Genomic DNA, 25,947 nt, shown 5'->3' with positions numbered 1-25,947 from the left:
GAACGAGTGTGTTCGAATAGCTGAATTCTATGGATATATATCGTCGTAGTTGGCGTGCCCATGTCAAATATAATAGGATTCCTTTAATGTTGAAAAAAGCATGTCGTTAAACGGAGGGAGAACGAGTATGTTCGAATAGCTGAATTCTATGGATATATATCGTCGTAGTTGGCGTGCCCATGTCAAATATAATAGGATTCCTTTAATGTTGAAAAATGTGCCGTGCGGTGTGACCCTTGATGTCACGGATGAAGACTTGTTTGTCCAGTGGCAGAGGCCAATTCGGGCAAGTAAGCAGGCCTTTGCACTCATCACGACCAAACTCATCGAAAAACCGAGCTTCCCTATCGCTTTCCGCGTCAATAATCAACCCCATCGCCATGGAGGTCGCCATTTCTGCGGTTACAAGTGAACTTGTGAGCCGGTTCATCTCCTTCCTCATGAACAAGTATCAGTCCCATAGCCACACACAACTAGAGGAGGAGAACCTGGTGGAGAAGCTTCAGCATCTCCTGATTAGGGTTGGCACCGTCGTCGAGGAGGCGGATCGGCGATGCATCGCCAGCTCCGGGATGCTGATGCAGCTCAAGATGCTCTCGGAGGCCATGTACCGAGGTCATCATGTACTGGACGCCTTCAATGTCCAACAACTACTTGAGAGTAGTATCATCGACGAGGTTAGCGACTCATCCAGCGTCTCATATTTGTCATTCCCTTTCAAGCCTCCGCGAACAACTGCGTCTAAAGAAAAGGACAGATCCATTCACCCGGAGTTACATGATGCCTTGAAAAGCTTGGAGATTATTGTCGCAAACATGGCAGAATTTGTTGTGTTTCTGGGTGGATGTGAGCGGATGTCTCGCAGGCCTTATGACGCCTACCTTTATACGGACCACTTCATGTTTGGCCGGCACGTAGAGAAGCAGCAACTCTTGAGCTTCTTGCTGCAACATGACCCTCCCGGTGATTTTCCGGCCGTGCTCCCGATCATTGGTGGGGTCGCAGTTGGAAAGAAAACGTTGGTTGCTCATGTCTGCGACAACGAGAGGGTCCGCTCACATTTCGCTTCTATTTTGCATTTAAACGGAGATAGTCTCTTGAGAATAATCGAGCATGGAAGGAGGACCATATCAGGGACCACTTTGGTGGTTGTTGATTTTGTTTCAGATGTAATAGAGGAGGACTGGACGAAGTTTTACTCCTTTCTCAAAAGAATGGGCAAAGGAAGCAAGGTGATCATCACAAGTAAGCTTCAAAGGCTAGCAAGATTTGGAACAGTGAAGCCAATTTATCTCAGTAACCTCTCCTATGAGGAGTTTTGGTACCTCTTCAAGACACTCACGTTTGGCAGTGCAGACCCATCAGAGCACCCGCAGCTAGTGCGAATCGCGGAAGAATTTGCAAAGATATTTCAGGCAGGAGGATCACTCGTCACGACGAATGCATTCGCGTATGTGTTGAGAAGGAATCTGGATGTTCAATTCTGGCTTTGCATACTGGGCAAAACCAGACGAGTGATTCAGAAGAACCTATCCGAGCACGGTGTATATCCATATCTGCTCTTTGAACAAGGTCATCCGGTGGACATAACCGAGTTCGCTTTGCATCCGTCGTCTGCGGTTCGCATCACCAACTGTACTAATGGCAGCAATAGATTGACTAATAATGTTCCGATGAAGAAGGAAACGATGACACTTGGAGAACTGCTGGTAAACCCGAATAACAGACCAAAAGGTGAGTTCAGTCTGTTGGCATGGGAATCAAGGATACCCCCTTACACAAGGTTTGAACACTTTGTTGCAAGTTCTGTTCAAGATCTACCTCAAAGTGTTAACTTGTCCGGGAGGAAGAAACGCCGAGTGCCTATCTGATCTTATATGCTATAACATTTGCTTCCACTTTAGATAGTGATCTTGCTGATCTTGTAATATGACGCTTGTGCAGTGCAACTACCTTCCTGCTTTTCAGATATATTGAATAGAAACGTGCTAAAATGACTCGTGGTATTTGTGGCGTTTGGCTATTTGGCTACCTGCATTTCAGTTCTGTTTTCCGTTTCCTGTTTAGTCTTCCTCTTCTTCTATTTGTTTCTTTTTATCATATACTAGTAATAAATATACATGCTGCTCCATATTTTGTTCCAACCTAGCCACATGTTATTTCGTTTGTCGAGAATAATTTCATTTCACCACGACTTAGACGATGGGCCCAACCGTAACTCATTACAAGTATTTTCTTGAGGAAATAATTTATTACAAGTAGATTTCATGAAATGAGCAAAATTGGTAAAATCCATGAACTTAAAAATGGGCGGTGAGCTGCAGGGAACTGGTGAGAGCAGGGAAAGCTCCCCGAGGGGACAGGAGCGAGGACCGGCACAACCACACCGTAGCAAGGCTGAGACACCGGCATGGGGCGTAGAGTGACGTTGAGAGCATCTACAGTCGGGCGTCTCAAACCCCCCTCAAACGCCCGAGCCGACGGTCCGGTCAACAAAAAAATGCGACCTAGACGGGCTTCTCAAACGGGCCTTAAATGTCCAGGCAGACCGGCAACCCCGTCATATCCAGTGCAAATCTGGGGCAGATATGGGGAGGTCCGGACGCGACCGGGTGCATTCGCCATGTCTGATTGACATGCGGGTCCCTTCAAAAACCCCCGCGAAAACTGGCGGTCTGAAACTCGTCTCCTCCAACGGACCGATGGCGCCGCATGTCGGTGCTCCGGCACGCCGCGCAAGTCCCCTATTCCGGATACTTAAGCCGGACGCCGGCACCGAAATCCAATCCGTTCACATTTCATCCCCTCCCGTCACGTTCTAATCACCGTCCACCTTCACATTTCACTCGTTGGTCGCTCGTCGTCCGCCACCACAATCAAGTAGCCATGCCAACATGCCTACGGGTCAGGAGCTATCCTTATCTAACGATGGAGCGCCCGCTGCAGCTCCTGGAGCAGATCCGGACAAGGCGTGAAGCCTGGATTGTCGTGGGGCTACCTCTGAACGTGGTGGATTCGAAGGAGGAGGACGCGGAGCGGGATGCGCGAGGGAGGACGAGGAGCAGGAGGAGGCAGATGAGGACGTAGTGGACGCGGATCGGTGGGCGAGGCAGCACACAATCCTCGATTCACTCCAGGTGGAGACGGAGGCCAACCGCCGTATCTCTCCAGGCGGTGGAGGAGGCACAGGAGGGAGCGGACGTCGGCGAGATGCTCTCCTATATGGATGAGGAGGAGTCGGAGCCGTCCTACCGTCCCATCTACCTGACGCCCGGCACAGAGATCGTGCTCATCTCCGATGACGAAGCGTAGTATAGCCTAGGATGATCTGCGTGGTACGTAGGTTTTCTTCTGCATGCTTTACATGGATCTAAGGGACGAACGGTACTCGGGTGCATAGAAGAAACTATGAGGTATGACTGGTCGCTGCGTCCGAACGCATCACAGACGTTTGAGGGGCCGGATTTGGTGTCCGTGGCTGTAGATGCTCCGAGAGACCAGAGCAGTAGAAGCACCAGCCCACGTCGTGCTGCCTTAGACCAAATATACAGAAAACAGTTTTTTTGTGTTCACCTGGTTTTTCTTATCTGTTTGTCTCCGTCGGTTTAAATGGTTTTTCCTTTTCTTGTCTCTTTTTATTTGCAGTTAATTTTTTAATTTCTTCATTTATAATTCTAGACTATTTTTTCTCTGATTTGTGAACTTTTTTAAATTCAATAACATTTTTCAAATGTTGCCAACATTTTTTAGATTTTACGAAAATTTTCTTCGATGATGCTTCGGTGGAATATGTACACTTAAGACACAAAATAAACGACAATACAGTTAAGCCACCAATTGATCAGATATACAATTAGGCTACAAGCAAAGAAATATGGCGATAAAGGACGCGGAGTTTTGGCTCCCGAGCTCATCAGCACCTGCGCTAAAAAAATCAAAACAAATACTAGAAAAATTCCAAAAAAATCAATTTTTTCTGGGTGGTGGATAATTTGATGCTGAGGTCCGCTCCGAATTTCAACTCATTTGAGCATCTGAGCAGCTCTCGGCAAAAAAGACAAAATCGGGGTCTGTAAAAATGTGTACTGTTCATGCACTGTTCTGACCCGTTTTGTCTTTTTTGCCGAGAGCTACTCAGATGTCCAAATAAGTTGAAATTTGGAGCGGACCTCACGCGGCAAATTATCTATCACACAATTTTTTTGGAATTTTTGAATTTTTCTGGTATTTATTTTGAATTTTTTCTGAGTGGGAGCGGACAAACCTGGGCACTGTACTGCCTATATAAGTTCTTCTTTGCAGAGTCCTACCAGTTTGTTCCCTGTTTGATATCTGCTCTAAATTTCTTTCCTAAAATGACACTGTAGTGTATTTTGTTCACTAACGGTGTTAAAGACAGAAGACCTTTTTACCCCTGGCGCATAAGGTGACCAAAAATATGTACATGACAATATCTACAGTTATGTTACATATTTGGTCATGTTAAATGACCAATTGAGACCCCATAATTTGAGCGGACGGTAGTTGGATGTACTGTGCTCCGAGGACTCCGACGTCGCCGAACGCCTGCGCGAGATGCGAGTGATGGATGGGTGTGGGGCGTTGGCGAATGGATGGATAGTGTGAACTATATATGGTTCCCCTCTCCGGCCGTGCGTGAGTCCTGCGAATGGCCTTGTGCCTCTGTATTTATAGGGAAGGGAGATAGGCAGAGCGCGAGCGTACCCGAGCTACACAGCTGCCGGTGGGACATCTGGTCGACATGTTTGCTCGCAACCTTCGTATGTAACTCCCAAATTTGCTGGCTGGATCAGTTGTGGCTATTTAACACGCCACGGCCAGCCCAGACTATACTGGTGCATGCATGCATTAGTCAAGTATTCGGCTATTTGGAGAAGTATAATACACGCCGGCCAGGGCGCCATTATATGGGTATTCGGAACTGACGCATGGACGCTTCAGATATATGTACGAGTCAATGAGACGTGAGCTGGAACTGCTCCGGACCTCTACATCTACAAGGTTAGCTAGCTACATGATCAAATACATGGACTGGTGCACGTATGTAATCGGCCAGTATACGTGGTATAGCTCTAAATGTAAGTGTAACTTGCATTAAAAAAATGAACTGGACTTAGCTTTTTCAAAGCGACAAGCACAAGAACACGTCAAACAACAGAGACGAGAGGGACTAGCACAGGGGTATTTTGGTCCATCTAATTTTTTTTGACGGAACAGTGTAACGAAACCGACGGCGATGTCACGTAAGGAAAGAAATTTAGACTACATGTCAAATAGGGAAGAAAAGTTTCTTCAGGGTCAAATAAGGAACCACATTTTAAGGTGGTGTCAAATAAGGAATTTTCTCCACATAGATAACCACCCCAGTGTAAGCTGAGACACCATAGCTATCCTTCCTAGTCCATCCTCGACTCCGATGCCACGATGCCATAGCAAGCAGAATGAGCAGTCCCCCCAAAGTAAACAACATGATCAAGAAATGATTCTCGTGTTTGTCGAAGGAGAAGTTACTTGTGAATATTGCAAACATAGTTGGAAAAAGGATTGATGACAAAATAGCCTTGAAATCTTCTCTTGCTTGGCCCTTTCTGCTCGTTTCCTCATCTTGACACTCTGCAACCTTCTAATGCTACCATTTCTTCTTGTTGCGCTTGAATGAGCCCTAAACCATTTTCCAGTTAAAATCGTCACCAAGCTACACTAGGAGATTGTACTACGATAGAATATGAAGATCAAGAACTTCCATCAAATAAGAATCATTCATTTCAAGTTTTTGAACAACAAATTCAGCACACAATGTTTTCTATTATAGTAACTCTGTATGAGTAATTGATCGAGACTACTACAAGCACCAACACTAACCAGTTCCAATACACCCAAATAACACATCGCAAGTTTCACTAAGTCAGAAATTTTGCATGGAGCCATGGTGCAGCCACACCTAAACTCGACCGCACATCTTGGGGCCGCTTTCAACAGGGTGGCATGGGTTGAAGTATGGGGGTAAACATCAATGGATGGTTATCAGGCCTACTGTTGATAATTAAACATACCCCTTGGTAAAACCTTAGAGAATAAAATGGTATTCCCTCCGTTCCATAATTCTTGTCGCGGTTGAACTAAAGCCACGACAAGAATTATGTAATGGAGGGAGTAACGAAGTTGCTTCAGACTTCACGGCACATTTGCTTATTGCCTCGATATGCTCAATGGTTGTGGCATCGGTTGCGGCCTTCGTCGTATCAGTCAGCCGCTCCACCTGCTCGTTGCGCACACCCTCGAGTCTACCACCCCTCTACTTCGTTTTCGCCTACTGTCCGTTCGTCCTCACCGGTCGAGCGACCCACGCCGTGGCCTCGTCGGCCCCTGTGCGCGTCCGCCTCACAGCACATGCGAGCCCTCCCTCCTCAAGCCGTCACCACCTGGGGAAGCAGCGACGGTAGTGCCTGTTTATTCGCCCCTCCCTCTTCCTCTCTGCCTCCCTCACAGATCTAGCACCTTCCCTCATAGATCCACCTCACCAAGATGACGACGAACGACACATCCAATTGATGATAGACCAGGGCAGACGCTGCTCCATGAACATGGGAGTACAATCAGGAGCAGGTGGACAAACTCTCCACGGACCTCACCAGAATTAAAAAAGGCAATCCTTCTCTCGTACCGTCTTGCATCTTTATTCTTAGTTCTTGCTTTTCTATTTATGAAGTGCATGCCATATATTGCTTTTCTATTTATGAATGCCATATAGGAAAATCAGTTTCTGAGCTCGGGCTCAGATGCTCCCTATATCACAGCCGCTCATACACATTGAGATTCGAGGCTTCACATGTATTATAGGTCGTATCCACACCGTATGGTTGGGAAATAAATAATACAGCCAGTCATTATGAAGGTTAGGTGACCCGACGGTGCAGCCGGACCAGACGTTTGGATCACATTCGGGAGCATTTCCTGAGCTAGCCTGAGCCGCTGGTCTGTGACGGGAGTCCAAACGCGGCCGGCGTAGCCGCGCTGCTCCATCCCGACCAGAGCCCGGCGCGGATGACCATCGCGTACGCCACGACAACTCCTACCGTGTGCTGAAGGACGCGGCGACCGGCGAGGCGTCCACGCCATTCTAGCACGGGCTGGTTTACATTGGCCAGTACGGCTACAGGCTACTGGATCGGAGCTCATGCGCACGCAGAACCTGACGCCGAAGCAGCTCAAGGCCTTCACCAGGAAGTCCAACATGAAAGACAAGCACACATTCAGCTCAAGGCCATCTCCGCAGTCTTCACCGACCAGCCATCAACCCTGCTGGTGCGCCGCACCGTGACAAATGTCGGCCATCCGTCCTCGGGTTACCATATCAAGGTCACACAGTTCAAAGGCACGGACGTCATCGTCGAGCCGAGCACCCTGCTCTTAAGCAGTGCAAACCAGAAACTTGCCTACAAGATCAAAATGAAAACCAAGGTCGCTCAGAACACGCCGGAGTACGGAGAGCCCTGCCCTGGTTCTCTCATGGCTGCCACTAATCTGAGCTCTTCTCCTAGTATTACTGTATTAGTCAGAGGTCTGGGAGCAAACAGTTGGGCCCTGGCCCCTTCGTAAGCACGGTTGAAGAATCAGCTGCGTAGCAGCAGCACATGAGTAGCATTTACTGAAGAAAACCATTGGCAAGCTCCATCAGAACAAGCTTTATTCATCAAATGTATTCACGCTTTTTCCAAATGTTCAGTAACTGGTTGCTTGTTTCTACATTTACTTCTGTGTATAACATATTGCGGGTGAAAATTCCATGGCGGTGAATTTGGCTCGATTTCCAAATGGTGACACCATCGCAGGTGTAGAGCTTCTTGTAGTTCTTCCCAACACCCTCACTTCTGGCGACTATGCCCAGGCCTCATCTGTCCCTCGCGTACAACGCAATAGAGCGACCGATCAAGTCCACAACTTTCAGTTTCTCTTTTGATCCTAAAAACTGGGCTTCTCCGTTCTCTCCAGCTTCTAGTGTTCCTAGGTCACCAAGGAACTGTTTCCAAAAAGTGCATGACAACATAACATGCTGCTAAACTAGTATTGTTAAAAACAACAGTACTCTCGAAATCATTATTAAATGAAGGCGATCTTTTAGTTCTAACTATTTTCAGAAACAATTTAAAGGACTGAACTCTTCGGCCAATACGCCAGTGCTCAGTTCAGCAAATTTGAGCTAAACATATCCAAGACTTCACTTGCAGTCAATTTTCATTTTCCTCAAATACACATACACATTGTATAACCACACAACAGATCTAACGAAAGAACTGCAAGCAATGAAATAATAAATATTAAGAGCAGACCTACCAGTAAGGTGAGCTACAGTTGTTCATTTCCCTGGATATACTTTGCTGATAGCTACCTCCATGACTCTGTTTTGATCTGCAGAGCGTACCTTAAAAATCCTTGAGACATGAACCAGATAACAACCTTGAGACATACTATTTATCTGAATTTACGTACCTGTGACGATGGACTTCGGCACCAACCTGCCCATCGTATTTAGGAACTCAGAAAATACCCACTCAAGACTCTCGACTTGCTCAACCCTCATAAAAAATCCAACCAATATAATGCTCTGAAAATGATTGTTCACTCCTACAAAAAAGGTCGGACAGCATGTCCTACAGATTGGTCCAGTATAAACAAATTCAGCAACAAAAGTACGAACAAATTGGAACAACAGAGGAACAGTCTGATCTGCAAGACAGCCTGTTCTGTGCCTCTAGCTTCCCTTGCATAAACAAATTGGAACACCACTAGATCCATACTCTAGGATGCACTTACAAATAGTGACATAATTTAGCAACAAAGTACGCAAGACTCGCCGAACACCCGCAAACAATCTCCTGCATGGATTTAGTCATCTCTGGGTTTAGTCTGCTCCTCCCATAACGTATATCAAACCCTATCTCTGAAGAATACATGTTGTAGAAGTCACATGTCTCACACAGCGAGTTGGAACTAATTCCCAGTTCCGGCCTAATTACAGTCTGATGGTTCCTCTGCATATTTCCTGATCGATTGCTCATGAGCGTTCATTCGGGAAGCTCAGGGAATTCTGTCTGGAGGTGCACTACCAAGGCAAAGCCTGAAACCATTTCTACAGTTAACAAACCAAGCCTAAATCAGGAGTAAGCAAACCACGAAATATGGTATATTTATTTTGCTGCACCCCAAGCATGACAATATACTCCTTTGCTGGAACACGTTGCACCAGAGTGCAATTCTACTCAGCAGTCAGCACACACTCTACAGAATCCGTGGTTCAGAGATACGAGCAGCAACCAAGTTACCTCTTCGTCCAGCCCGGTCCTTCCGGCTTCACCTTCCCCGTGGACTGAACCGACTGCGTCAACGATGCATTCTTCCTTCGCCGCACTTCTTATCCGCTTTCCGTCTGAAGTCCTGCACTGAGCGCACACCCGGTGGCGCCACAAAATTCAGCTCCAGCCTCCAGCCGAGGATTCGGCTGCACCCCGTGGGAGCAGCGCCAGGAGCTCAGGATCCGGCTGCTGCAAGCTGTCGGCGAACTCCTCCCTTAGATCTCAGAGTAAACCTGCCGGGAACAGACGCATCACCACCGACGGAACACAAAATCAATCTACGGTAAAAGAGAAATCTGGGGGCGAGAACAGGACGGATTAGCTCACCTATCTACCGGATCGAGTAAGAACTCCAATCCGTTCGATTCCATCTGCGGTCGTCGGAGAAACTACATGTCGCCGCACGTCCCGATGCACCATCCTGTGCCACGGCTCAATTGATTGCAGACGTCCTGTGCCACGGCTCATATCCAGCAACTGACGGAACAACCCACGTAATGCGCGCCTCACTGTACGGCACTGTTCACCCAGGTATACCTCTCGTATGCCATTTTCCCACGCAAGCGCTCTGACACGACAGGACCATTTTCCAGCATCCCGACGCAGAATTCAACGCCCAGGATTTCAGGTGCATCTGAGCCGGGGAACCAAATCACCTCGTCCATGCCATATACTACTATTTTATTTGAATGGTTGCATATAAGTATAATTACTTCTTTTTTTTTGCCAAATGTTGATTTGTGTTGTTCTAAACTTGTGTTAGCACATTGACCAACTCATTTCCACTATGATGCAGGGGAAGAAACTGAAATCTGAGGAAGACATTGTTAATATCATCAGGCCGTTATGCTTAAGTACAGATAGAGATATATAATTATCATAAGACCAGATACAGTTAGATATGAAGTTGTTGTTTGTCGCCCTTTATGTTAATGTGATATTCAACATGGTAGCTCTTTAATTTATATTTTTCTTTCTCTCAGGCAGCAATGAGATGTGATATTCTACCTAGTTTTATCCTATATATATATATATATATATATATATATATATATATATATATATATATATATATATATATATATTCTTTCTCTTAGGCAGCAATGATGCCCCGTATAAATATTACAATGCCATTCTGTGTTTAGTATGCTCAAGATCATTTGATCTGTCTTGCGCCTGTGTTTTCTTTGTTGGTTCAGTCTTAATGGTACTTATCCTTATATTTTCTTGGGATTTTACCTTTTGACCTTTCATTATGTTAGTATTTTTGACTTATTCGGCAGCTGCATTGCAAGTTCACGGAATATCATTGGTGCAACAGAGGGTTTTCAAACAAGAAGTTGAGTTTATCCCTGGTTGCAATAAATTGTATCATTATTCTTCCAAATGAAGAGGTACCATTCCCTACTGTTAGAAAATCAAACAATTTAATGTTATCCCGATAAGCTTGGTTAAGTTGTGTGCTCACGTCATATCATCAATCAGTCCTCATTTGTTATGCATTTAATATACTGATTGTAATAGCCTTATGTAGGAAAACAATAATTTTTATTTGTGCTCTCCCATTGCAGAACCATCTTGGGTGAAACCGCTATTACCACAGTTGAGGGACTGCTGCAACCATTTATTGCTGCCTTAATTTTTTAAATTAGTTTGAAGACAGCCATACGTTTCCATAAATTCTGATTTTTTTTACCATACTAAGATTGAGCGGAATACATGGTGTGATTAGCATTTGTTCTGTTTTCCATTGAAATACATGTAATATTACCACCTAAACTCTACTTATCTCTAATTTGATTATCTAATGAGCATTGTCTTTATACATATCTCCACACACAGAAAATAGCCTTTGCAAAGGACAAGAGGGCGACAACAGAATTAAGATTGCTTTCGTGTGTTTGTTGAGTTGGCCTTGAGCTGCTGGGTGAAGGTATGGTTTTTGCTTAATTGCCAAGTTTTATATTATTTTCATTGTATGTCAACCAGCCATCACACATAAAAGACAGTTATGATTGAGTACCCATTTGAAAACTGATTTGTCATCTCTGAGCTCGTGGCCTTGTCCCCTACTATTTTTCTTACTGTATTAAGCTGTGCAAAAACTTTTTTGTTGATTGTTTTAACTCGTGACAATACTCCAAAGAGAAGTAACGATAATAAGATTGTTCCTTTCATGTTTTCCCGAGAAAGTAGCCTCCGTGCTTCTTAAATCTGGGTACTGTTTTATACAGAAGCTTTCATCTATGGAGAAGCACATCTGTTTCAGGTCCATGCTCTCTACTGATTAAAACTTATGAGCAAGGTTGCTGCAATGATGTTCCACATATATGGTTCGCAACTCCATCGATTAAATTTGGTGTCAACTTTTTATACAACCTCAATGATGTTCCACATATATGGTCCTAGTTCTTGCAATCGTACTTCTAGCAGTTGACATTTGACATAAAATGTACAACCTCAATGAGTATTTTTTTTAACAGATCAATGAGTCTATTTGGTGCAGGCCAATCTGAAAAGGAAGCCAACTCAAGCTGTGATTGAGTGACAAATGGGGTCATGTTTCTGCATATGTAGTTGAAGAAATTATGTGTTATTAGATCACTAGTAGAAAAAGAGGCTTCCATACGCCCCCATTAGTCCCCAAAACAATCGAACCGCGACAAAAGGGGCCTTTAGTCGCGGTTCGGGAGGAGACCCGCGACCAACTATCTGGGCCCAGCGCGCTCGGTCGACAGCTGGCGGACGGGAGGGGCTTTAGTCGCGGTTGGCCTGGCCAACCGGGACTAAAGGTCCCCGAAGGCCTTTAGTCGCGGTTGGCCAGGCCAACCGGGGCTAAAGGCCCATCCAGCTGGCGGACGGGAGGGGCTTTAGTCCCGGTTGGCCTGGCCAACCGGGACTAAAGGTCCCCGAAGGCCTTTAGTCGCGGTTGGCCAGGCCAACCGGGACTAAAGGCCCATCCCTATATATAGGACTCAGCTCACTTCACTTCACTCAGCTCACTTCACAATTTTCAGAAGGGGGTGGTGGGTTTGCTTTTGGTTCCTCCTATGCACACAAGGTGTTCGATGAAATGCCCGAGAGCCTGAAACAAACATGATATGAAGTGTCCGAGCCACACTTGAGCTTTCTCATTTATTTTTCCTCCGCGATCGCGGTTAGCAACTTGAACCTTTCATGTGTCATTGATAAAATATGCATGTGTGTAGTTCATTGTTTAATTTGTATTATTTGTAGCTAGTTAGTTTAACAAATGCATGATGGTTAATTATATACTTTATATAATAATAATGCAGATTAATCGGCAAATGGATGTACGGTCCCCGACTCTCCGGCGAGTTCACTACGGGTTTCAAAGATTTCCTCGTAGTGGCAAATGCGAACAAGCAGCGAGGTTTTATTATCTGTCCATGTGCTGTCTGTAAGAATCAGAAGGGTTACTCCTCCTCAAGAGAGGTTCACATGCACCTGCTTCGGCGCGGTTTCATGCGAAGCTATAATTGTTGGACCAAGCATGGAGAAAGAGGGGTTAGAATGGAAGAAGATGAAGAAGGGGATGATATCGATGACAACTATCATGATCATTTCGGTGATACTTTCATGGAGGATGATGCTGAAGGTGGGGAAGGGTTAGGTGAAGGTGAAGAAGAGGCACATGATGAGCCCGCTGATGATCTTGGTCGGACCATTGCTGATGCACGGAGACGCTGCGAAACTGACAAGGATAGGGAGAATTTGGATCGCATGTTAGAGGATCACAAAAAGTCGTTGTATCCAGGATGCGATAATAGTCTGAAAAAGCTGGGCTGCACACTGGATTTGCTAAAATGGAAGGCACAGGAAGGTGTAGGTGACTCATCATTTGAAAATTTGCTGAAAATGTTGAAGAATATGTTTCCGAAGAATAACGAGTTGCCCGCCAGTACGTACGAAGCAAAGAAGGTTGTCTGCCCTCTAGGTTTAGAGGTTCTGAAGATACATGCATGCATTAACGACTGTATCCTCTACCGCGGTGAATACGAGAATTTGAATGAATGCCCTGTATGCACTGCATTGCGTTATAAGATCAGAGGCGATGACCCTGGTGACGATGTTGAGGGCGAGAAACCCCGGAAGAGGGTTCCCGCCAAGGTGATGTGGTATGCTCCTATAATACCACGGTTGAAACGTCTGTTCATGAACAAAAAGCATGCCAAGTCGTTGCGATGGCACAAAGAGGACCGTAAGTCCGACGGGGAGTTGAGACACCCCGCTGATGGAACGCAATGGAGAAAGATCGACAGAGTGTTCAAAGATTTTGCAGCTGACGCAAGGAACATAAGATTTGGTCTAAGTACTGATGGCATGAATCCTTTTGGCGAGCAGAGCTCCAGCCATAGCACCTAGCCCGTGACTCTATGCATCTACAACCTTCCTCCTTGGTTGTGCATGAAGCGGAAGTTCATTATGATGCCAGTGCTCATCCAAGGTCCAAAGCAACCCGGGAACGACATCGATGTGTACCTAAGGCCATTAGCTGATGAACTTTTACAGTTGTGGGCCAGACCTGGTGTACGTGTCTGGGATGAGCACAAAGGAGAGGAATTTGACCTACGAGCGTTGCTTTTTGTAACCATCAACGATTGGCCTGCTCTCAGTAACCTTTCGGGACAGACAAATAAGGGATACAATGCATGCACGCACTGCTTACATGAGACTGAAAGTGTACGTTTGGTTAATTGTAAGAAGAACGTGTACCTGGGTCATCGTCGATTTCTTCCCCGAAATCATAACGTAAGAAAGAAAGGCAAGCATTTCAACGGCAAGGCAGATCACCGGCCGAAGCCTGCGGAACGTACTGGTGCTGAGATATTTGATATGGTCAAGGATTTGAAAGTCATCTTTGGAAAGGGTCCTGGCGGACAATCAGTTCCGCGGGGAGTTGACGGGCACGCACCCATGTGGAAGAAGAAATCTATATTTTGGGAGCTAGAATATTGGAAAGTCCTAGATGTCCGCTCTGCAATCGACGTGATGCATGTTACGAAGAATATTTGCGTGAACCTGCTAAGCTTCTTGGGCGTGTATGGGAAGACAAATGGTACAAAGGAAGCACGGCAGGACCAACAACTTTTGAAAGACCCAGATGACCGGCATCCGGAATGGTTTCAAGGTCGTGCCAGCTACGCTCTTACCAAAGAAGAGAAGGTCATTTTTTTGAATGCCTGAGCAGTATGAAGGTTCCGTCTGGCTTCTCGTCGAATATAAAGGGAATAATAAACATGGCGGAGAAAAAGTTCCAAAACCTGAAGTCTCACGACTGCCACGTGATTATGACGCAATTGCTTCCGATTGCTTTGAGGGGGCTCCTACCGGAAAATGTTCGAGTAGCCATTGTGAAGCTATGTGCATTCCTCAATGCAATCTCTCAGAAGGTAATCAATCCAGAAGATCTACCACGGTTACAGAACGATGTGGTCCAATGCCTTGTCAGTTTCGAGTTGGTGTTCCCACCATCCTTCTTCGATATTATGACGCACCTCCTGCTCCACCTAGTCGAAGAGATTTTCATTCTCGGTCCTGTATTTCTACACAATATGTTCCCCTTTGAGAGGTTCATGGGAGTATTAAAGAAATATGTTCGTAACCGTGCTAGGCCAGAAGGAAGCATCGTCAAGGGCTATGGAAATGAGGAGGTAATTGACTTCTGTATTGACTATGTTCCTGACCTTAAGCCGATTGGTATTCCTCAATCGCGGCACGAGGGGAGACTAAGTGGAAAAGGCAAGATCGGAAGGAAATCCACGATATGTATGGACGGTCATTCTATGACTGAAGCACACCACACAGTTCTGCAAAATTCCAGCTTTGTGGCTCCGTACTTCGAGCAACACAAGAATATTTTACGCTCGGACAACCCGGGGAAGCCTGAATCCTGGATTAGAAAGGCCCACATGGAGACTTTCGGCAGTTGGTTGCGAAAACATTTAATGAATGACAATTATGTTGGAGATCAGCTGTACATGTTGGCCAAGAAACCATCTTCGACTATAACGATTTTCCAAGGGTACGAGATAAATGGGAATACATTTCACATCATCGCCCAAGATAAAAAAAGCACCAACCAAAACAGTGGTGTCCGCTTTGATGCAGCAACCGAGAATGGGCGAAAGGTCACATATTATGGTTACATAGAGGAGATATGGGAACTTGACTATGGACCCTCCTTTAAGGTCCCTTTGTTCCGGTGCAAATGGTTCAAGCTAACAGGAGGTGGGGTAAAGGTGGACGAGCAATACGGAATGACAATGGTGGATTTCAACAATCTTGGTTACCTTGACGAACCATTCGTCCTTGCCAAAGATGTCACTCAGGTTTTTTATTTGAAGGACATGAGTAGCAAACCGAGGAAACGGAAAGATAAGAAAACGATCAGTACATCATGCGATGATCCAAAGCGCCACATTGTTCTTTCAGGGAAAAGAAACATCGTGGGAGTGGAGGACAAGACAGACATGTCAGAAGATTATAATATGTTTGGTGAACACTGACCCAAGCATTAAGTTAAATGATGAGGATGCTCCATGGATACGGCACAATCGTAAGCAAGCAGGGACACAAGGGAAGAATTGATGTGTAATAATTTATTGTACCAAACTTTGTATTTGGTCGATGAACTGAATGATGTATCAAACCTTTTGACAAACCTTCAAGGGATTTTAAAATGAATTAGTTTTATTTTTCTGATTTTTTTGATATATAATTGTATTTTTAAGATTTTAAAATGAATTAGTTTTATTTTTCTGATTTTTTTGATATATTATTTGTATTTTTAAGAATTTAAAATGAATTAGTTTTATTTTCTGTTTTTTGATATATAATTGTATTTTTAAGATTTTAAAATGAATTAGAAACAAAATAATATAAACTTTAATAAAATACATAAGTACAAACAAAATAAATAAGTAAAAATAATTATCATAAAGTACAAACAAAATAGATAAGTAAAAATAAAGCTAAAAGAATTTTCATAAAGAACTTTTTTTGTTAGAAACTTTAATAGCAAAAATAATTGTCATAAAGTAAAATAAATAAGTAATTAGAAACAAAACAAAATAAAATAAATAAGTTTTTTGTTGTAAGTAGAAACAAAACAAAATAAATAAAGCAAAAAAGAAAACAAAAAACAGGCAAAAAATAAAAAATATGCCACCTACTGGGCCACCACGGCCTGAATACGACTAGAAACCCATCAATGGGCCAGGATTCAGGCCCGCAGAAGGCCCAGTAGGCCCACAGGCACATAGTGACAGAATAGGCCCGTAAGCCTGCATTTGAGAGGAGCTCGAAGTGGTCAGCGCAGCCGCGCTTATAAACCACTGTCGAGGCCTCTCGGCTAGCGAGGTGGGACTAAACATCCCACCGCACCGCGCCAGTTCCAGCACAATGCCTTTAGTCCCGGTTGGGGAGGCGGACCGCGACTAAAGGGTACCCTTTAGTCGCGGTTGTTGTCCCCAACCGCGACTAAAGGGTCTTTCTGCGCGGGAACGAAAGCGGCGCCAAAACCCTTTAGTCCCGGTTGGGGAGGCGGACCGCGACTAAAGGGTACCTTTAGTCGCGGTCCGCCTCCCCAACCGGGACTAAAGGTACGTCTATATATACTGCACTTAGCAGTTTCACCACTTCCCATTCTCCTCTCTCTCGACGCCGAAGCCCTGCCCCGACGCCGATCGACGCCGAAGCCCTGCCCCGACGCCGACGCCGACGCCGAAGCCCTGCCCCGACGCCGACGCCGAAGCCCTGCGCGCCGCCGCCGTCCCCAGTGAGCGCCGCCGCCGCCCGTGCCCTGCCCTTGCCCGCCGCAGCCGCCGCAGCGTGCCCGTGGCCCTTGCCCGCCGCCCGCCGCCCGCCGTCCGCTGCCCCTGCCTGCCGTCCTCCGCGCGCCGGCAGAAGAAGAAGAAGGAAGAAGAAAAAGGAAGAAGAAGAAGAAGAAAGAAAAAGGAAAAAGGAAGAAGAAGAAAGAAGGAAGAAGAAAACGAAAGAAAAACAGAAGAAAAACAAGAAAAAGGAAGAAAAAAGGAAAAAGGAAGAAAAAAAAGAAAACAAAAGAAAAAGGAAGAAGAAAGCAAAAAAACAAAACAAAAGAAAACACAAGAAAAACAAACAGAAGAAAAAAACAGAAGAAAAAAGGAAAAAGGAAAAAAGGAAACAAAAGAAAACACAAGAAAAACAAACAGAAGAAAAAAACTGAAGAAAAAAGGAAAAAGGAAAAAAAACAGAAGAAAAACAAAAGAAAACAGAAGAAAAAGGAAGAAGAAAGAAAAAGGAAGAAGAAAAAAAAAGAAAACAAAACAAAAGAAACCAAATGAAAACCAAAAAGAAAGAAGAAAGAAAACCAAAAGAAAGAAGAAAAAAAAGGAAGAAGAAAAAAAGAAAGAAGAAAGAAAGAAGAAAAAGGAAGAAGAAAAAAAGGAAGAAGAAAAAAAGAAAGAAGAAAGAAAACCAAATGAAAACCAAAAGAAAGAAGAAAAAATAAGGAAGAAGAAAAAAAGAAAGAAGAAAGAAAGAAGAAAAAGGAAGAAGAAAAAAAGAAGAAGAAAGGAAGAAGAAAGGAAGAAGAAGAAAGAAAAAGGAAGAAGAAAAAAGGAAGAAGAAAAAAAGAAGAAAGAAAAAGGAAGAAGTAAAAAGGAAGAAGAAAGAAAAAGGAAGAAGAAAAAAAGAAAGAAGAAAGACAGAAGAAAAAGGAAGAAGAAAAAAAGGAAGAAGAAAAAAAGAAAGAAGAAAGAAAACCAAATGAAAACCAAAAGAAAGAAGAAAAAAAGGAAGAAGAAAAAAAGAAAGAAGAAAGAAAGAAAAAGGAAGAAGAAAAAAAGAAAGAAGAAAGACAGAAGAAAAAGGAAGAAGAAAAAAAGGAAGAAGAAGAAAAGAAAGAAGAAAGAAAACCAAATGAAAACCAAAAGAAAGAAGAAAAAAAAAGGAAGAAGAAAAAAAGAAAGAAGAAAGAAAGAAGAAAAAGGAAGAAGAAAAAAAGGAAGAAGAAAAAAAGAAAGAAGAAAGAAAGAAGAAAGAAGAAAAAAAGAAGAAAGAAAAAGGAAGAAGAAAAAAAGAAGTAAGAAAAAGGAAGAAGAAAAAAATGAAAACCAAAAGAAAGAAGAAAGAAAAAGGAAGAAGAAAAAAAGAAGAAGAAAGGAAGGAGAAAGGAAGAAGAAGAAAGAAAGAAGAAAGAAAAAGGAAGAAGAAAGAAGAAAGAGGAAGAAGAAAGGAAGAAGAAGAAAAAAGGAAGAAGAAAGAACCAAATGAAAACCAAAAAGAAAAACAAAGAAAACAAAACAAAATACTTGGCAGTGCTCAATAATCTTATTTTTTAATTCCTCCTCCTGTATGTCCCCTTAATCTTATTTTTTAATTCCTTTATACTTAAAGAATTTTTACTACATGCAGGAGTGAAATATGGCGGACGCTAGAGCCGAGCCGCTTAGGGATCCGGAGGCTGAACGTTATCTAATGGGCATCATCAACAACGAGATTCCTTATGTGCCGGGCTCAGAATATGAGCAAGAAGAGGATGTAGTCTCTTCTTTTCTGAACCTTGAAGGTGGAACAGAGATTGTCGATGATCAAGAAGGTGAAGGAACGGACATTGTCGACGGAGGTCAACCATCAACAAACGACGATCTCGAATTGCAAGTAGCAACCACCTCCGGCGAGGTATATATATACATTGAGCCTCTCGTGATACAAACTTACTGAAATGTGAATACATATGTATTAACACGCGCGACTCTCTTTCTTTTTTTAGCCCTCCGGATCGAGTACGACAAAGCGTGGCAAATCCAAGGCGATGAAAACAGGAGAAACATATGACATTGAGTTTGTCAGTGAAACCGGCAAGCCCCTACAGCACACCTCAAAGTTTATCAACCAATGCGGAGTCGTTGTTAGAGACAACGTCCCGATCACCGTCCAGGAATGGAAGGAGCCAAAGAAGGCACGTATTGGTTTCAGTTTTGTCGACAAGAGAACGAAAAAGGATTGCTGGAGAAAGCTTATGGAACATTTCATTCTACCTCCGGAATACAACAAAGTCGATGAATTCGGTAACGAGGTTCCGGGTTGACGTCAGAGGAGGAGGCTAGTTAAAGAGTTCGCTCTTCAGAAGACGGGCGAAGCATTCCGGAACTTCAAGAAAAATTTAACCCGTGACTATGTCAACAAGGGCAAGACTCCGGATTTCAATGGACAACATGAGAAACTGAAAGATGATTGGCCAGAATTTGTGAGGCAAAAGCAATCGGAGCATTTCAAGGAAATATCGAAAAAAATAAGGATAATGCGAGTAAGAAAAAGTTCCATCATATTATGGGGCCAGGAGGATACCGCCTTTCGGAGCCTAGGTGGCAGAAGATGGAGGAGGACCTGAGGGTGCGAGGAATCCCTCTAGGTACAGAGGGATGGGACCCAAGGGCCAAAAGCTGGTGGTACGGGCATGGGGGATCGCTAGACCCGGAGACAGGGGTGTGTGTTCACCGGCAGAGACAGTTTGCTCCCACCCAAGCCCTTATTGACGCAATGACCCAAGCTCAAGAGGGCTTGATCAAGTTCAACAGAGAGAAAGACGCACTGACAACAACCCTCGAGAATGATGAACACGGAGGACGTGTACGAGGCAAAGGCAAAGTTCCGTGGAAAGTAGGGTTTTCCCAGGACAATGACCCGTACTGTTACAGAAGCCGTAAGAGAAAGACGGACCGGGATGCAGATCTTATGACGAAGTTTGCATCGGAACTCCATGAGTTGAAGCAGACCGTGCATGAACTAGTGAAAGAAAAATCGGCTGCAGGGCCGCATGAAGATCATGAAGCGGATCGCGGAAGCCAGCAGCGGAGAAGCAGCGTGGCTTCCACGGATGCCCCGCCTGGTGCTAGTGCACCGATGATCGAGATTCGTGCACCGGAGCCTCACTACCCCGTGGATGATGTAAAGGAGATGAAAGAATGTGATCTGCATTATCCCGTGGGGAACGTTTCCACGAAGGTAGCTAGCGGCAGTGCTTTACCCTGTACACCTGGAGCACTCCACCACAACAACCCCATTGCATATGGCTATGCTCGTGTCACGGTGGAAGACATAGTCCAAGGGTTTGAGGACCTGGAGATTGACAAACCTACACCCGAAGGGGAGAGAAGACTTGGAGATGTCAAGCGCCAGTTCATTCTATGGAAAAAGAAGTACATAGTGTTTCCAGGCGAGGCGCCAAGGCTAGCAAGTCCACCCCCCTCCGATGGTGGCGGTGGTGGTGGTGGCGGTGGTGGCGGTGGTGGTGGTCGTGGTGGTTCACCTACACCTCCTTCACGCCATTCGACGCCGTCCCCCGATCCACAACCTCCGGCGGGTACGACGCCCCCCAATCCTCCTCCGGCGGGTACGACGCCCCCCAATCCACCTCCGGCGAAGAAGCAGAAGCAGGCGGACAACAAGGAAACCCGCTCCTAGACTATTAACCCGGACCCTTATGTACCTAAGACCACAAGGGTACCGGAGCCATCACTGAAGCCTCTCCTCCCAAGGCCTGGGGAACTTAGTGAAGCTGAAACCAAATTGGCCGCGTCTGCTGATTATGAGAAATGGAAGGCGGATATGAAGGCGAAAAAAGAGCCTGAGCCCAAGCAAGTATTCACTGAGAAGCAAAAGAAGTGGGCTAAGGATTTTTTGACGACACCGTCCCAAGCCGAGCTGAATATGCCTGACGACTATGGACATGAACTTCGTAGGCAAGCAAAAATATTGAAGGAGGAGAAAGAAGAAAGTAAAAAAAGCGGGAAACAAGTTGACCAGCTCGGGATGCAGAAGAAACAATCGATCCCCCCGCTCATAGTGAAAGCCGGTCCGGAAGAGGACCCCGAGATCATAGCAGCTGCGGCAACACTTGGATTGACTGTAGCGGGTGCCATGAAACAAGCGTCCGAGATGGGTTTGACTCTTCGTGCCTTCTTAGGCCTTGAGGATGCGCCAGTATGTGAGATAGCATTACAATATGTGCGGAATGGGCCTCTCGTCGAGCCTGCGCGGGAAAAGAGTCTACCACCACAAATGCGAAATCTGCTACGTTGGTACAAGCAATTCATAACATGGGCCGACAAAGAATATGTTTATGCGGATGTTACAGATGAGCATCACACCAAACGGTACTCTGTAGAAATTCATATGAGTGAATTGTTCCAGCTGTTCAATCTGCGCGACCTCGACAAATCTATGCTGAGTTGCTACGTTCTGTAAGTGATTTATTTCTACCTCATCTCGTTCTTCATTGCCTGCACTATATATATATATATATATATATATATATATATATATATTGTCCTAACTATATTGTTGCGTACGCTATTATGCAGATTGAAGATTTGGGAATGCAAAATAAGAAACATCCATGATGTTGGGTTCATTGACCCACATATCGTTAATGGACATGTGTTACAATATCACCCCGAAGACGTGGAGAAAGACTTGTACAAGTTTCTTAGAAAGCATCAACTCAAAAGTCATATTCTATTTCCTTACCATTTTGGGTGAGTGTTTCTCTCTTGTGCCCATTCTCTTTTGTTTACTCCATGCATGGTATGTCTAATCGATGAGTTATGCATGACTGTGCATGTAACGTGTCCGCAGGTTCCACTGGATTCTGCTAAATATTGAACTTCACACCTCCAGAGTTCTAATCATGGACTCTATGGATTCGGATCCAAAGCGTTGGGCCGACATGAGAAAAATGCTGCAAAAGTAATTATTTTCAATCATTTGAGCTCTATATCGATCGGTCTCTTTCGTTCATTTCCTAATATCAAGTAACTAATAACTCCCTTGTTCATTTAATTTTCTTTGCCCTGTAGGGTTTGGAGACGGTTCTCAGAAGAAATTGTCGGTGAATTCAAACATGAGCTAGATTTCAGAAGGTTAGTTAATGTGGATAAGCAGCCACCGGGGACCAATCTATGTGGATACTATGTTTGTGAGAACATCCGGAGACTAACCTCTGAGCGGAAGGCATTGGATAGCGTGCGGAACGCGACGGATAACTTGCGGAGGAGGCTTAGTCCAGAAGCTCGCTCCCGACCAATTCAAGATGAATTAGCAGGATTTTTCTTGAGGGAAGTCATCAATCCTAAAGGAGAACACTATACCGAGGACGCAGACATTTATATGCATACCCGAGATTGAAACTTGTTCGAAGTTGTATATGGTCCTCCATCCTAATTGTGTATGGAAACTTGTTCGAAGTTGTATATGGTCCTCCATCCTAATTGTGTATGGAAACTTGTTCGAAGTTGTATATGGTCACCCGAGATTGAATATATATTATATATTCCTCTTGAATTCTTCTTGTTTGAAATTTCATATGCATGTATATAGTATCGTAGAATATGGGTACTGAAACTTCATCAAAATTAAAACAAAACACAAAATAAAATATAAAAGAAATAAAACACTACAAATTAAAAAGAAACCAGGTTTAGGGGGGCTAAAACCCTAAACCTGCGGACGAGGCCTTTAGTCCCGGTTAGCCACGAGAACCGGGACTAAAGGCCCTCCGCCCCGACGGACCCCTGGCGGCCACGTGGACGGGCCTTTAGTCCCGGTCAGCCACGAGAACCGGGACTAAAGCCTTTAGTCGCGGTTCGTAAGTGGCGCGACTAAAGGGGGGTTCTTTAGTCGCGCATATTTAGTCCCGGTTGCACAGCCGGGACTAAAGGCTGTTGCGAACCGGGACTAAAGGGCTTTTTTCTACCAGTGGATGTGCTCTTCTGTCTCGGTGACCTTCAATCGTTGATTCAAATTAGACGGATTTGTATACAAAGTAGATACATGTGATTGATTAAAACTGTGATTAATGTAAAATATTGAGCTGTGTATGTTCTAGATTTTGCTTTGAAATAGATCAATTAAGTGAAAAGTATTTCTATCAATTTTATTTTATTTTGTCCACCCAATTCTATTTTCCTAGCGGTCCAGTTTCGACAGGGATTTATATTTCCTGTCGGCCACCCGACATGAATAGTTTTTCTGCCGGCCTCCCGACAGGCATTTTCTCCTACCCCTATCAAGCTATGGCTAACGTGTATTCCTGTCGGCTGACCGACATGAAATAGTATTCCTGACGGTTTTCGATATTTTCCTGTCGGTTTTTGACCCACAGAAATATTCGCCTTTCTGGTAGTGTGCCAGTTAATTAGTTGTCCAGTTAGATAAAAAATGTACCGGCTGTTTGTGGTGTATGACAACTTAGCTTTCAGTCTTATTTGTTGGGATAACAGCCTGGTTCACTAATAACCAGTCAAGGCAACTTGAAATAGGCTAGCTGTACTCGTTCGTACCTAGAAAAGATCTGGATATTATTTCTTTTCATGGAATACAAGTACCGAATGTTATACTGCATGTTGTTTTTGTGCTGTTTAGATAAAAAAAACATGTTCATATGTTTGCAGTGTATGACAATCTATATTCCAATCTTATTTTTGAGACAAGTGTTCCACTGATAACTGTCATGGTCAGTTATTCACGTTTTGCTCATTAGTATAGTTGCTGCAGCATACAGTTTTTCCGGATTATCTGAAAATGATTCTGGGCTGGCACATGGCATACATGGAGATAATACATAAGCACTTTCCATATATACTACATTACTTATCCTTGATGTATTGTTGTTCTTCATATACGATGATCTACCGGACAAATTGAATTGGTTCATCTCATTCTCTTTTATTTGAAATGGCAAACAATTTTTTATAAAGTGAGCTCTTTAACTTTTTCTTCTTCTTTTTTTACCAGGAGAGGTGGCCTGTGTTGAATGATGGTTAGTAGCACATAGAGCTAGTATTTAACATGTGGGGTTGCACAGGGCCTCTAGTGTCTAGTGGCCCGTTTAGGTACGTACAATAAATACTATTAGTAGGCACGTACAATGTCTCAAAAAAAAAGTAGCTACATACAATGAATAGTTAATATCGAACAAACACTTATCAATGGAATGTAGGAAGGAGTCTAATATCTAACAATGTAAATTACAACCTAAAACACAAAGAAGTAATGACCCATGATGATAGGAATGAAGACGCTGGACATCTATCTCAAAAACAAATTGAAATTAGTCTCCTAACTACACCATGAGCATGACCAAGGCTGGTCATCCACTGGGCGACCTTTAGTAGTTAGACACTGAGTAAGGTGTGCTATATATACATACGTCCATAGAATGTCCCAAGCAGTTGCACCTTTGAGCTTCTCCTATCTGGCTTGAAATTTGAGTCTCTACTACTGGTTGTCTTCTTTAGTGAGTGCGAGTCATCATAGCCAAGACCGATCTTCTTTTGTTGCTCCTTGATGTTAGAGCGAACCCACAAACCAAGGAAACGATGATCTCGGGCCCAATGGCGAAGCGCACACGCGCACACACTACACTAAGTGTGCATATTAATCACCACATATTAGTGAAAAAGTGTTACCTCCTAGTGTCTCTAAATATATAGAAATCGTTCAAGCCATATCCTCCTGCTATGGACGAGGGGCGGGTCCGTTCCTCTGTTCCTGCTCTGTTCCCCTCCCCTAGGACATACAGGTGCCCCCGCTACTGATTTCCTTGGAGGATTCTTCGTCTGGGATTGCGATTCCGGTCGCTCTCTCGCTGCTTTCTTCCCCCTCTCCGTCTTACTTGCCTTGCTATCTTGTGGTGGGTTGACCTAGGTCTGTGTTGTTCGGGGCGATTTGGGGGCGATCTGTGCATCGCTGCCCGCCCTTGGCAATGGCAGATCGAGGCTCGAACTCCATCCTTGATGCGGCGGCTACTGGAGAGGTTGGGACTCTGGACTCCTTGGATCGACGCGCCCACGTGCCCGCAACAAGGGATCCGGTGCCGATCCCCGCCCCTGTGCAAGGGGGATTGGGTTCTGATTCCGCCCCTCGTGTGGTGGAGATGATGGAGCGCCTCCGTCTGACGGCGATTGAGGCGCAACCGGTCTTGGTGGACGATGAAGATGGGGCGGATCAGGTGGATCCGGGTCGCGCGCTGGTGGGGAAGGTGCTCTCCCCCAACGTCCTCCACATCAACACCATCTCGTCGGCAATGAGGCCGGCGTGGGGAAATCCCCAAGGCTTGCTGTTCCATCCGGCAGGAGATAACTTGTTTGTGGCGGAGTTCGCCACCCCTGCAGACCGTGCTCGTGTTCTGGAAGGCTCACCATGGATGGTGGGTCGCCATGCTGTCCTTTTCAAGGATTTTGATGCTGAAATTCAACCGACCCAGATGGTCTTTGATCGACTGACCATATGGGCGCGAATTATGGCCCTGCCTCCAAGACTGATGAAATCCAAGCTTGGTATGGAGTTTGCAAAGCCCATTGGCAAGATTGTGCGTGTGGAGTCGGATGCCGATGGTCGTTGTTGGGGCCCCTACATGAGGGTTCGGGCCGAGGTTTTGGTTCAGGAACCAGTGGTAAGGTTTGTTACTGTAACATCTGCCAAAACAAAGAGCACCGAAACATATTCAGTCATGTACGAGCGACTACCTTTCTACTGCTTTTCATGTGGCCTGTTGGGTCACTCG

At 44.7% G+C, this 25,947-nt stretch overlaps 1 protein-coding gene and 2 long non-coding RNA genes across 3 annotated transcripts; 1 reads left to right on the top strand and 2 right to left on the bottom strand.

The window, feature by feature from the left end:
- The first annotated feature begins 331 nt into the window (after nt 1-331).
- On the top strand, nt 332-2,006 carry LOC109768116 (disease resistance protein RGA2). Its single transcript, XM_020326850.3, has one exon. It carries the CDS (start codon nt 381-383, stop codon nt 1,869-1,871), a length of 1,491 nt encoding a protein of 496 aa, XP_020182439.1. The 5' UTR covers nt 332-380; the 3' UTR covers nt 1,872-2,006.
- Nucleotides 2,007-7,695: 5,689 nt separating this feature from the next.
- Nucleotides 7,696-8,470, bottom strand: LOC141042227 (uncharacterized). Its single transcript, XR_012204067.1, has 2 exons — nt 8,356-8,470; nt 7,696-8,041 (listed from the first exon to the last, which is right to left on the bottom strand). It is a non-coding gene; the product is annotated as an uncharacterized lncRNA (long non-coding RNA).
- A 131-nt stretch (nt 8,471-8,601) lies between these two features.
- Nucleotides 8,602-9,877, bottom strand: LOC109768049 (uncharacterized). Its single transcript, XR_006671603.2, has 3 exons — nt 9,702-9,877; nt 9,345-9,607; nt 8,602-9,151 (listed from the first exon to the last, which is right to left on the bottom strand). It is a non-coding gene; the product is annotated as an uncharacterized lncRNA (long non-coding RNA).
- Nucleotides 9,878-25,947: the final 16,070 nt, after the last annotated feature.

This window comes from Aegilops tauschii, chromosome 3 (assembly GCF_002575655.3).
Source record: "Aegilops tauschii subsp. strangulata cultivar AL8/78 chromosome 3, Aet v6.0, whole genome shotgun sequence".
Lineage (NCBI taxonomy): Eukaryota > Viridiplantae > Streptophyta > Magnoliopsida > Poales > Poaceae > Aegilops > Aegilops tauschii.
Note: the sequence above shows the minus strand (reverse complement) of the source record. Positions and strands in the feature narration are given on the sequence as shown.